At 43.0% G+C, this 11,349-nt stretch overlaps 2 protein-coding genes across 6 annotated transcripts; one reads left to right on the top strand and one right to left on the bottom strand.

Annotated features, from left to right (window-relative positions):
* The first annotated feature begins 3,390 nt into the window (after positions 1-3,390).
* Positions 3,391-5,322, top strand: fam104a (family with sequence similarity 104 member A). Its single transcript, XM_023949748.1, has 3 exons — positions 3,391-3,931; positions 4,155-4,260; positions 4,357-5,322. The coding sequence occupies exons 1-3, from the start codon at positions 3,903-3,905 to the stop codon at positions 4,537-4,539; spliced, it is 318 nt and encodes a 105-aa protein (XP_023805516.1). The 5' UTR covers positions 3,391-3,902; the 3' UTR covers positions 4,540-5,322.
* Positions 5,323-6,298: 976 nt separating this feature from the next.
* On the bottom strand, positions 6,299-11,237 carry tepsin (TEPSIN, adaptor related protein complex 4 accessory protein). Of its 5 annotated transcripts, none has more exons than XM_023949742.1 (13): positions 11,115-11,237; positions 10,774-10,846; positions 10,554-10,645; positions 10,378-10,471; positions 10,227-10,294; positions 10,060-10,141; positions 9,048-9,119; positions 8,703-8,894; positions 8,395-8,578; positions 7,785-7,898; positions 7,626-7,704; positions 7,418-7,552; positions 6,299-7,338 (listed from the first exon to the last, which is right to left on the bottom strand). In XM_023949742.1, the coding sequence occupies exons 1-13, from the start codon at positions 11,151-11,153 to the stop codon at positions 6,790-6,792; spliced, it is 1,773 nt and encodes a 590-aa protein (XP_023805510.1). In that variant the 5' UTR covers positions 11,154-11,237; the 3' UTR covers positions 6,299-6,789. The 5 variants fall into 5 exon arrangements, with proteins under 5 accessions (XP_023805510.1, XP_023805511.1, XP_023805512.1 ...); XM_023949743.1 differs by having other exon boundaries at positions 8,703-8,891; XM_023949744.1 differs by lacking the exons at positions 10,774-10,846; positions 11,115-11,237 and having other exon boundaries at positions 10,227-10,287; positions 10,554-10,576.
* Between the last annotated feature and the right edge of the window lie 112 nt (positions 11,238-11,349).

Raw genomic sequence — 11,349 nt, 5'->3', positions numbered from 1 at the left:
TTATTAGATAAATTTGATATTTTTCACCTGAATGCTAATAAAAAATAACGTTACCTTTAAAAACACGTATACGTCAAGGTGGCTGTGGATTAGAAGGGGAGAACTGTGGGTGGGTGGCGCCACCTGGACACAAGGTGGGATCTGATCAACCCCAGCTAGGTCAGAGTGTACGATGTTTGAAAGACAAGAAACACTCCATGGCCCCAGGAAACATCACTGATGACATGTCCAGGTTGCATCACTAGTTGTATGTAAACTCACATTTTTAAATCCTGAAAAAAGCACAAAACAATGATTTGTACAACAACCAACCATCCTGGACAATGGATCTTTCTTCTCTGGTATGCACATATGATCAAGTGAGAAGTTAAAAACCTGTCTTGTATCATTTTTGTTATATTTTTGGAAAGACTTTACTGATGAAATTCCTTAAGTCCAATGTTATTGAAATGTGGAATTAAATGAAACACTGAGGTTTTTAGCACCATCTAGTGGTAATATTTATTTTACTTGTACAGCTCACAGAGAAATGCAGGGCTCCTTATTTTATGGTCTAAAAATTCACCCTTATTGAGAGAAGCCTGTCCAAAAACAAAATTCCAAGAATCGTTGGAGTGTAGAGATCAATCACTGTGAATCCATCAATGCGAAAAACATCTTGTGATTTTTTTTTAATTAATAATTACTAAACAACATTTTGTTTAAAAAAGTAATGGTTGTCAGAAACATGATAGAAAGCATATGGTACAAAGCCAAGAGTGACTGTTTACAGCTCAGTCTGAGCATTCACTTCTCCAAGTTAACCTAAAACAAAGAATAAAGACCAAACATCCATTTAAAGTGACATTACTGAATGTCACGCATGTTTCACCGTTCCCCCCTCCAACAGACCATCCCCACAAGGCCCTAAATGAATCAAGGTGTCTAATATGCGAGTAAAAGTGGAATGGAGGGCGGGCGCCAACGCGACCCCAAAGAGAGACACCCCCAGTGAGCCCCGCCAGCATGTCTAACCCATCCAGTTCCCGGAGCCCTATGCGGATGGGCACAACCGGGGGAAGAAGGCACCCCCCGAGCGAACGGCCCCCCAGCATGCCGCACTAGGCGCTCCCGCCTGAATATATTGCAGATTATACTTTTGGTCATATGAAAGGCATTCAGACAGATCTGTAGCCAAAATTGATCACTAGAATTCAATGAAAGCTCAGACTCCCTTTTTGGCATGGGTAAGTAAATTTTTGTCACCTATGTTAGATATCAACTAGTAAATTTTGGAAGTGAGCTTTGGATTTTTAAGGTCAATGAAATGTGCTACTGTAGGAGAAAGTTCTAGGTCTTTTTGGGTCAAGCAGTATTTAGTGCTTATAACCACATTTATCTATTAAACCTGACCAGAATAACCATGTAGAGAAACTGAATGCCTGCATCAGAGACATCAAGACCTGGATGACATTTAATGACCTCCTATTGAACCCAGAAAAAACTGAGGTCATTATACTAGGTCCTAAAAACCTCAGAGATGCTCTGTCTGATCGGATAGTCTCCCTGGATGGCATAAGTATAGCCCCCAATTCCACAGTTAGAAACCTTGGGGTTTTATTTGACCAGGATTTATCATTTAAGGCTCACATATCTCAGGCATGTAGAACTGCCTTTTTTCACCTGCGGAATATTGCTAAGATCAGAAATCTACTTTCCAAAAGTGATGCCGAAAAGCTCATCCATGCATTTGTTACATCTAGGCTGGATTACTGTAACTCCTTGTTAGCAGCGTGTCCTAAGAGTTCCTTAAGAAGTCTCCAGCTTGTTCAGAACGCAGCAGCTAGATTGTTAGCAGGAACTAGCAGAAGAGATCACATCACTCCTGTGTTAGTTTCGCTCCATTGGCTCCCAGTTGATTCTAGAATCAAGTTCAAGATCCTCCTGTTAACCTATAAGGCCTTACACGGTATGGCCCCATCCTATGTCAAAGGCCTCATAGTGCCTTACCATCCCAATAGAACACTTCACTCACAAAATGAGGTTGTGGTTCCTAGAATTAGTAAGTTGGAGGTAGAGCGTTTAGCCACCAAGCCCCTGTTTTATGGAATAAACTCCCAGCTCATGGAAGAGAGGCCGACTCAGTTTCTACATCAAAGTTAGACTGAAAACATTCCTCTTTGGACAGGCTTATTGTCAGACTAGTTAGTATTCAGAGATTATTTAACTTAATGTTAATGTTTTGAAACATAAATTAGTAACAATTTGTTTTTAGTAGGCTGCTAGAAGTTGAAGCTGGGGTAACTATGGTGCACTGGGGTTCTGTCCTCTTTTCTCCTCTACTTCTACCCTCCTTCTCTCCTCTATTCTTGATCAGTATTCATCATTTAGTTCTCCATGCCTCTGTTTGGTGCAGTGCGATTCATGTAGTGTCCCTCTTCTCACTCCCCTCCTGGGGAGTAGGAGTGCTTCCAGATTGCAGTTGGCTCATCCGTGCTCCTGTTCCTGACCGTGTACCTCGTCTCTGCTACTGTTTCTACACCTGGCTGTGGATCCTGTCTCAGGCTCGACTCACGCCCCCGACTGTCCCCCCAACTCCCTCTGGATGAAGCTCGTCTGCTGGACTTTAAATATGTAGGTGTAGAGTTAGATAGGTTAATTCTTCTCTGTGAGTTCTGGTACATTGCCTGTCCGTCCTGGGGGAGGATCCCTCCTTCATGTGGGCACCCCTGAGGTTTCTTTGTTTTTTCCGGAATCCGTTTTTTTTGGGAGTTTTTCCTTACCGCGAAGGGGGGTCTAAGGGCAGGGATGCCAGTATAGCTTAGTCAGTTTGTTAGTTCCTTTTAGTATTTTTCTATTGAATTCTATGTATTCATGATCCTTTTGATTTTATGTTTCACTTTTTCAATTACCGATATGAAGCCCATCGAGACGACTGTTGTTGTGAATTTGGGCCTTTACAAATAAAATTGAATTGAATTGAATTGAGTTGAATTTAATTTAATTTGCTGATATTCTAGAAATTTGTTTTTACTAATCCCATAGATTGAGGATAACGTTGGGAGGGACATTCTGAATTATATGCTGACACAGATGGATCCCGTTGATCTTCCATGAAGCAAAGTGAATCATATTTTTGTTAGTTAAGATATCAGGGTTGTTCCAAATGGGGGGGTGGGGGGGGGGTTGCAAGGAAATAATGTGAGGTTGTTGTATTTTTTTTTTTGTACCATGTAGAACACTTTAATTGTACTTTCAAACAATACATTTTTGTTGAAAATAATGTTAAGTGTCAAGAATGTTACATTGCACAAAAAAGATAACATTTCTTCTACAATGTCTTTATTTTACTTTTTATTTTATTTTACTTGTATTCCATACCGGAAGTTGACTTCAATGACGTCATGTAAACATGGAGGCGGAGCTTTAAGAGAGAGAAGCTCTCTGCAGCGTTTTGCCGGATGTCTACGAAGTCGAGTTGAACTTTTATTAATATGTTTATAGCCCGATTCCTCCATAACACACGTGATTAATTGTTTCATCCGACTTCGCTTGAGTACGGGGAATCGTTAAACATGACCAACGGTGGGTGGGCTGACTACGAAAGCGGAAGAAGTTCCTGTTAGCTGCTAGCTTCGCCGTGATGCCCGGAATTTCTCGAGATTACGCTTCGTGAACGAGAACTCCCCGCGGGCAGCTCAGCTCGCGCGAGCCGTTGGCGGCCGACAGGAACCCCTGACGGGTGTGAACAGGCAGCGGCTTCTACTGAACCCTCAGCCTGGAAGACTTTCATTCAAACTTCCTCCTTAAATAGAAGGAAGCAACGCGGATATTTATAATTATAGATCAGGACTGACTCCAAGACGTCTCCACCCGGCGAACAGGGAGTGTCACCTTTCCCTTATTGCCAGGATATCATCTTCATGGCTGCGGAGATGCTGACTGACAGCAGGTAACGGGAATTTGTCTTCAGTGTGTGCTCCTTTAAACATGACTGCAGCACAGTCCTGGTATGGCTGCTGCATGTTGGACCCTTTAATCATCTGTGGGAGCTAATGACGGAGGGCCTGCTCATGTAACTGTCTGTCTATTTTTGGGTCTTCTTTTCTCTTCCTGATACTCTGGCCCCCCCCCGGCATCATTTTTGTCATTCCATTGATCTACCTCTGTCAAAGGAAACGACACCGAAGCTGTGACAGTGAGGACGACCAGCAGCTGACACCTCAGGCCAAGAGGTCAGGGAGTGGCCCCAGCCTGCTTTTGTCAGACCTGGACTCTGAGGTAACGCAGAGTTGTCCCAATGCCCGCCCGCCCCCCCCAGTCTTCATACAATCGTGCATTTCTTGACGCCCCCCCCCCCCCTTTCTGCTTTTGCAGTCCTCCAGCAGCGACAGCATTCACAGCAACTGCACCAGCCCGAAGCCCGAGGACTCTGCCAGCTCCTTACACCACGGTCTCCATGGCGACGGGAGAAGTGTCCCTTACTACTACATCAACAGAGTCCTGAGGGAGGCGCATTTCAGCAGTTTACAGAGCAGAGGGCACCCTGGCTCGACATGACCGCCAGCCCTCCGCCGACCGCCAGTCCGTCATCCATCAGGGCCAATGGCATGACCCCCCCTCTCGCCGTGTGGGGAGGTCATGTCCAGGGAGCGCTGCTTCACCTTATCCCATTTGTTAAGCACATCCGCCTTTTCATGGCCCGACCACTGTGGTTTCTCTGTGCAGTATTAATGCATATGTGTGTATACGCTCTGTGCACTTTATGAAGAGGAATCGCTCTCTTGACATGTGTCGACGGGTGGACGTGTTCACAGGTGCTAACGGAAGGGCGAGCGTGTCCAAAGTGCTCGCTAACAATAAAAGCACTTTGACTAGTAGTTTTTTTTCTCCGCTGGAGACACCAGATGCATGTTTATGTCAGGATCTGTCCCCCAAAAAGATATACAAATCAGTCCAATACCTACACTTCAACCAAAGCTAGACAAAGATCATTTCTGACACTTTTTCTAAGTGAAAACAGAAAAGTTGTTAAGAAATCAGAGCACAGCTTGTAAACTTAAACTGCAAAAATCTAAATTTAGATACGGTTATTTATAGACCTGCGAGAAGACGAGGGCAACTGCAGGCAGCAGAACAAAATAACAAAAAGTCAAACTGCGTGTTTACATTTCACTTTACACATTGTTTAGCAGTGTGTCATGAGTCTCTCAGCCATATTTGTGTATGGATGGTGTAAAATGACCAGTACACTGTGTTGCACATAACAGATGTGAAAGTGATGAATATGCCCTGTAATCTTCCAAACTGTTGGACATTGAAATAAAGTGATGCCAAAACCGTCGTCGTGTGTTTTAAATGATGTTTAATGTTCTGTCGTACTTTCACTGCATTTGTTGGGTTAAATGACCCACTATGATCATATTTTGATGTATTTTAGAAGCATTTCCTGTGGTCTTCATTATTACTCTGTTTTTAGCTAAAAAGAAAAGAAAAACCTGAGTTGTTCTTTAGGACAGTTTCTGCAGAGCGGCAGTAGTTCAATAGAAATTCACACCTTAGTAGCATGCGGGACCGTTGATGCACAGCACCGACTTTCTACGTCAATCTTTTTCAAATACCATTTTTTAATTTACAGATACACAAGAACTTGAATAAAGAAATACTTAAATGTAATTTTAATTTTTCTTGTATGAATGTCCTCCGTCATCAGAAAAATAGCACAGCACCAAAAAAAACCCCACAATTTTTATAGGAGTGGGTCTTTAACCAACACCAAATGCATCATGGGAGTCACTGTAACATCACTTTCTCTGCACCATGGGTTCATCACTGACAGAGCTATTTTATCCACACAAGCTTTCTCAACTCTTAAATTCACTTAAGCTCAATTTCATGGAAAATAATGCATTACCCAATTCCCTCAGATGTGAGAAAACGTCGAGAACGTGGAAGACAAACGTATTTCTGAAGTTCATTTGAACAGGAGCTGCAGTGCAAAGGCTGTGCAGCTGAGGAGGAATAACCTTAAGCGGTCACTGGTGTCTAAACGAGACAGAAGAAGTGAGTTTAGTATACATTTAGGCAAAGCAGATCAGACCTGCTCACGCTCTTTATTTCTGCCGTTTCATTCAGCTGCACCAAAGAGATCAGGAAAAAAAAATCATGTTTTAGCAGTGTTCTATCTTGTAAACTTTAGTCTGCATATTATTTTTATTTGTTTTCATTAGCTTAAACCAAAATCCTCTATCTAGACACAAACACGTCAAAACTGATCAGCACTGACTGCATGTTTTATTGCAAGAAATCCTGCAAACAGTTCAATATTTCTGTGTTGTCGTTTATTCATTTAGCTAAAATAATTGAAACCGGTTACAAACATTTTTATTTATCAATTGATTTCCTCTTTTTTTTGTGATTTTCTAAACCGGTGATGTCTCATAATTGGAAGGTGCAGCTGCCACATAACACCACCACTGTGTGAAAGCAGCGGAATCAAACATCAGAAAGAAATAATTCAAGTGGAAGTCCTTTTAATTCAGTGAATCCACATAAAAGCTGACTGTTTTTTTTGTTTTTAGTTCTGACATGTTCTTTTAACAGCTAGACCTGATGACAATGCTAAACCATTGAAATGGCACTCAAACCCTTTTGTCTCCTGCCTTCTATCCACATAAATATTCTTGTTCAGTCATTTTCACTTTGCCGTTGTAGATGCATATCCTCAAATACCACACCTTCATTTGAAAACAAGTGGAGAAAAACGGAGGAGGATGATGACAGACGCAGCTGCAGGAAGCTGGTCTGTGGTCAAGAGTTTAGAAAAGAGAACGCTGAAACTGCCTGATCTCTATCAAATGACGCACAACAGCTATTGGAGGAACTACTGGCATTCACAGACGATCTTAAACCGTCTTCAGCGCCGTCGGCTTTGGCGCTCACGTCCTTTTCACATAGCCTGACTTTGGTCACCATCTCCATGCCACTGAAAAGGGACAGAGCGCCCTTTTGGGCCGGCGAGGGTTCTTCCTTCCTGTCGAGGTCCGGATTTCTCTCAGCTGGTCTGACCAGCTGCGTCTGATTGGGGTCACGGTGAAGCTCCTCCTCTCCGTCGTCCCTCGTCAGCTCATCTGCAGAGCATCTCTGAGGACGGTCCCCACCGACAGGGGGAGACGGTGGGTCTTGTGCAGGGGCGACACCCGCAGACTGATGAGGTTTCAGGTTTGTGTCGTTGGCCGAGTCTGCTGGCAAGAAGCTCTCAGAGAAAGAGGCGACTGCGGGCGGATGGCTGTTGTTCGCCGCATCGAGCTTGGTGACGTGCAGAGATCCACCGATAAGAGCTTCAAACTGTCGAAGGATCTGGAACAAAAACAAACCAAAGCAACTTATTAAGCAGCTTTGCCTCTTAGATGTAACCTTCTCTTTCTTTATCCGCTACCTTGGTAGCTTTGTTTGCCACAGGTCCTCCAGAGCCTTCGCTCAGCTGACGAAGCCTGCGTTTAGTAGCTCCAAACATTTGCTCCAAAGAGAGAAGGTCAGAGGTCATAAGGCACGAGATGGCACACAGAGCCCTCTGTGGGATTCAAGAAACACAGATCTAGAGGCATGATTCCAAGTAAGAAAACTGGTCAAAGTTCCGCTCTTACCATCTGAAGAACGCTTGAAGGATTCTGGAGCTTGCTTGAAAGCAACTCCACCACCACGTCGCAGTTGAGAGTGGAGCACCTGAGAGGTCAGAGAGCACGGATGTGAAGTACAAACCTCGAAGAGGTGAACGTGGCTGTCAAAAAGGAAAATGCACCAACTCTTTGATGAAGTGCTGACACTCCTCTCTGGTCAGGAAAACTCTGGAGCCTTCAGTCAGTCTGTTGATGAGCGCCACCTCCTGGCCACAGTCTCCCAGCTGCAGGGCCTCCACCCTGGAAACCAAAGTGATGTGAAGCATCTCAACCCCTCTTGGCTTATAAAACAGAGCCGCTTAAACAGGTTTAAATACAATTTAAAAGCCTTATTTAATGTATTCCATAATACAATTGCAATTATTTGGGGAGGGGGGATTGGGTTAGTTTTTAACCTAAATTGAGGATCATTAAAAAAAATCCTGAAAAATTTTGCCCCATCCTTTTGTCATCTTTAGTAAAGTAAATACATTTAGTAATAAATTTAGACCCCAGTCCTTCAAACAGAACTGATTGGAACCACGTACACTTCTTTTGTGACAGTTTCATGTTGTTGTTTGCTTGACTGTTGTAGAATGTAGTCTGAGTTTGTCTGAACAAGCAATTGCCTTATTGTTTTTTACAGCAGAACAATACAGAAGAAAAATTGACAGTTAAAAAGGCATCTGGAACTCAACACAAGCTAAAAACAAACAAACAGACAAACAAAAAACTCCAGACGAACAGAAACACCTACCGCTCTAAAAGATCCCCATTACTACCTCTGCTGGCTCCCGATTGGCTCCTTGTTCCAGCTGACTTGCTGCCCAGAGACGCCCTGCTATCCGCACTGATGTCCTGAGAGGAGTTGTGGGAGGAGCCATTGCTGCTGTCAGTCTCCTCCCAGCCACCGCCTACCTGCCCCGGACACCATTGTAACACTATTGATGTGTAAAACAAAAAGGCATAAAAAAACCCCACAAATTTTAATTTAAAAATATGAGAGATACCATCCATTTGTCGTCTAAAGGTTTCTTCTCAAACTGGCGTCCTTAAATGTCTGACCTTTTGCTTTGCTTGCAGGGTGGTTGTATGCGCACGCTGGAACGGCGACTTCTATGGGTGCAGATGGGGCAAAGACGGCGCGGTAATGGTTATCGTGGAGGCGGAGGCCCTGTTGTTCCGTGGGGGGAAGGACAGCGCTGGCCACGACCTCCGCAGCTTTTTGGATCTTATCCAGGAGTGATTCGCTGGCTGCTGCGAGACACAGATGTTAGAACAGAGGTTCAGAGGAAAATGAGAATCCCAGACGGCCCTCTTTGCAGAGGAGATTGACAAAAACTCTCCTTTTAAGGGTTAAGAAAAAAATATATATATTTTTGCCCTGCTCTGCATTGATCAACATATCACCTGTTCCTTGTTTCCCTGGACTATATCCAAAACCCTGCAGTGCTGACCTGTGGGACAGAGCTGATCCCATACCTGGACAGAGAAAATAAAGAAGTTATTGGAGGGAAATATCTACATGAACAGAATATCTTCAATGTAAAGTGATCATTTCTATTCCAAATAAACAAAAACACAAGTTAAAGCTTTGATTTTGAATAATAATAACCCTGCATAGCAGCCATAAATGCAGCTGAGTAGAGAAGGAATCAGAATCCTTTATTGTCATTGGTGATACAATGAAATTGTAGCAGCCTGGGAGTGGTGGAGATAAAATAGAATAAAATAAAAATACTGTAACTCACATTTCTAATCAAAATATGTACAATATGTACAGAAACAATGAAATATTAAATACGTAAGAACAAAATAGAATGGAATGAGTTGAGTTGCCATAACCGGACATTACTGGTGCAATAAAAATGTCGAGCACTTTTGTAGCTATCTAGCCATATAGGTTTGAATCAGACGCCAGCTCCATGACAAAAACGAAGACATACGTGGATCTAGTCGTCTACAAGAGGATGAATCAGAAGGGAGCGGAGCAGGGAGCTTGTGGAGTTATTTTTATTTATTTTTTTACATTCTGTCTTACAGTTAAAGTTTGTCTATGATGGACATTATAACCAAACTTATCTTTTTACATAAAAAAAACCCTACAGAATCAGTGACTGACAAATACTTTCTGCCCCGATATAAAAAGTCAAAACAGGAGCTGGTTTAGCTCGTGCTGGTTTGCGGCGCCTTCCATCCGTGAAACCAGGGTTCGACTCCGGGCTGCTCCCTGTTCCCTTCTCTACCTCTGTGCCGGTCCCAAGCCCGGTTTGAGAAGGTTGCGTCAGGAAGGGCATCCGGCGTAAAACATTGCCAAATTTACCATGCGACTAGTTCGCTGTGGCGACCCCTGATGGGAGAAGCCGAAAGTGGAAGAAGAAGATAAAAAGTCAAAACACAGGTAAACCTAAATTCTACTCACCCATTCCTGGAGGGGCAATAGTGTGTGAAGACATGCTGCTTTTGGTATTAAATGAATCTGTGAAAAGTAATTGAGCCACTTCCTGTAAATGTAAACAATTAACACCTAGTAAGTAAATTCCAACTCAGTTTATAAACCAGGTAAAAAGAATACACCCAGTCTCGTACCTGTGCCGTACTCCTTACTTTCTGGTAAAGTGCTGAGCCATGGATGGGATCAGGAGGACCACTGTAAACTTATAAATGGACATTTTTCAACTTTAAAACCCCATTATCACGTGATACCTATGATATATTCCAGTGGTACAATCTCTTATACCTGATGCTTGCTGGATGAAGGTGGAGTTTCTTCTGAGTTCTGTAAGGAAATGATCTGAACCATGACCACAAAGGTGGACAAAAATCTTTAGCACCTTCAATAACCAGGAGGAGAACAGAGGTTACACTCAGTTAGATGAATGCAGAAATGAGTCTATGCCCAGATGTTGTTCTCACCTTAAGTTTGACGTGGCAGGACTCGACTTGCAGTCTCTCCAGGAGGTATTCAAGCAAACACTGACCACAACCCAAGGACTCATGGGATATTTCTAAAGTGTAATGGCAGTTAAGGGCATACTTTAGTAGTCAGTGTGTGTATTAAATGGAACAAGTTTTGCTTATCCGAAAAACAATGAAAACATTTTTTCCCCTTGATTAGGCCACCAACAAAGGATACTTCCAATCTCCTGAAAAAGGTAACCAGGACAGGGGTTTTCATCATCTGCTGTTGCCTTCATTAAGGTGGGAACCTGCAATAATTATGAGAAACTATCAACTTTTATTTATTAAAATAATGCTTCCAGCTTTAAAATCGTAGAAAATAATCTACTACTTTAATGGGTATTTAGAGACCCTAGCCTAAAATAAACACCATGCTAAAGAGTAGCAAGCAAGCTAGTAGTTAGCTAGCTAGGTAACTGCTACAAACAGGGGCGTCAAGCTACGTCGAGTCCGCCACGCGCTCCCAAAAAATCAACAGTTTTGTCTAGAAGCAAATTTTTTCCGAACTTTACTTACTTTTTGAATAAAAGCTAATCGTTCCAAAAATGTAGCCATGATTTAGCAGGTGTAGCCGCGGGTTCCTCATCTTTCTGAAGCTACTATAAGGAGGGCGTGGCTAAGGTGACAGGCAGCCAATCACCCTCATTACTTTGAGTCCTCCTCTACGTTCATTGGCGGATATTGGCACGCCTTAAACTGGATGACAACGAATCAGATACTGCGAGGGGAGTCACCCACTTTAGATTGACAG

This window comes from Oryzias latipes, chromosome 19 (assembly GCF_002234675.1).
Source record: "Oryzias latipes chromosome 19, ASM223467v1".
NCBI lineage: Eukaryota > Metazoa > Chordata > Actinopteri > Beloniformes > Adrianichthyidae > Oryzias > Oryzias latipes.
This window is presented reverse-complemented; position numbering and strand designations above follow the sequence as displayed.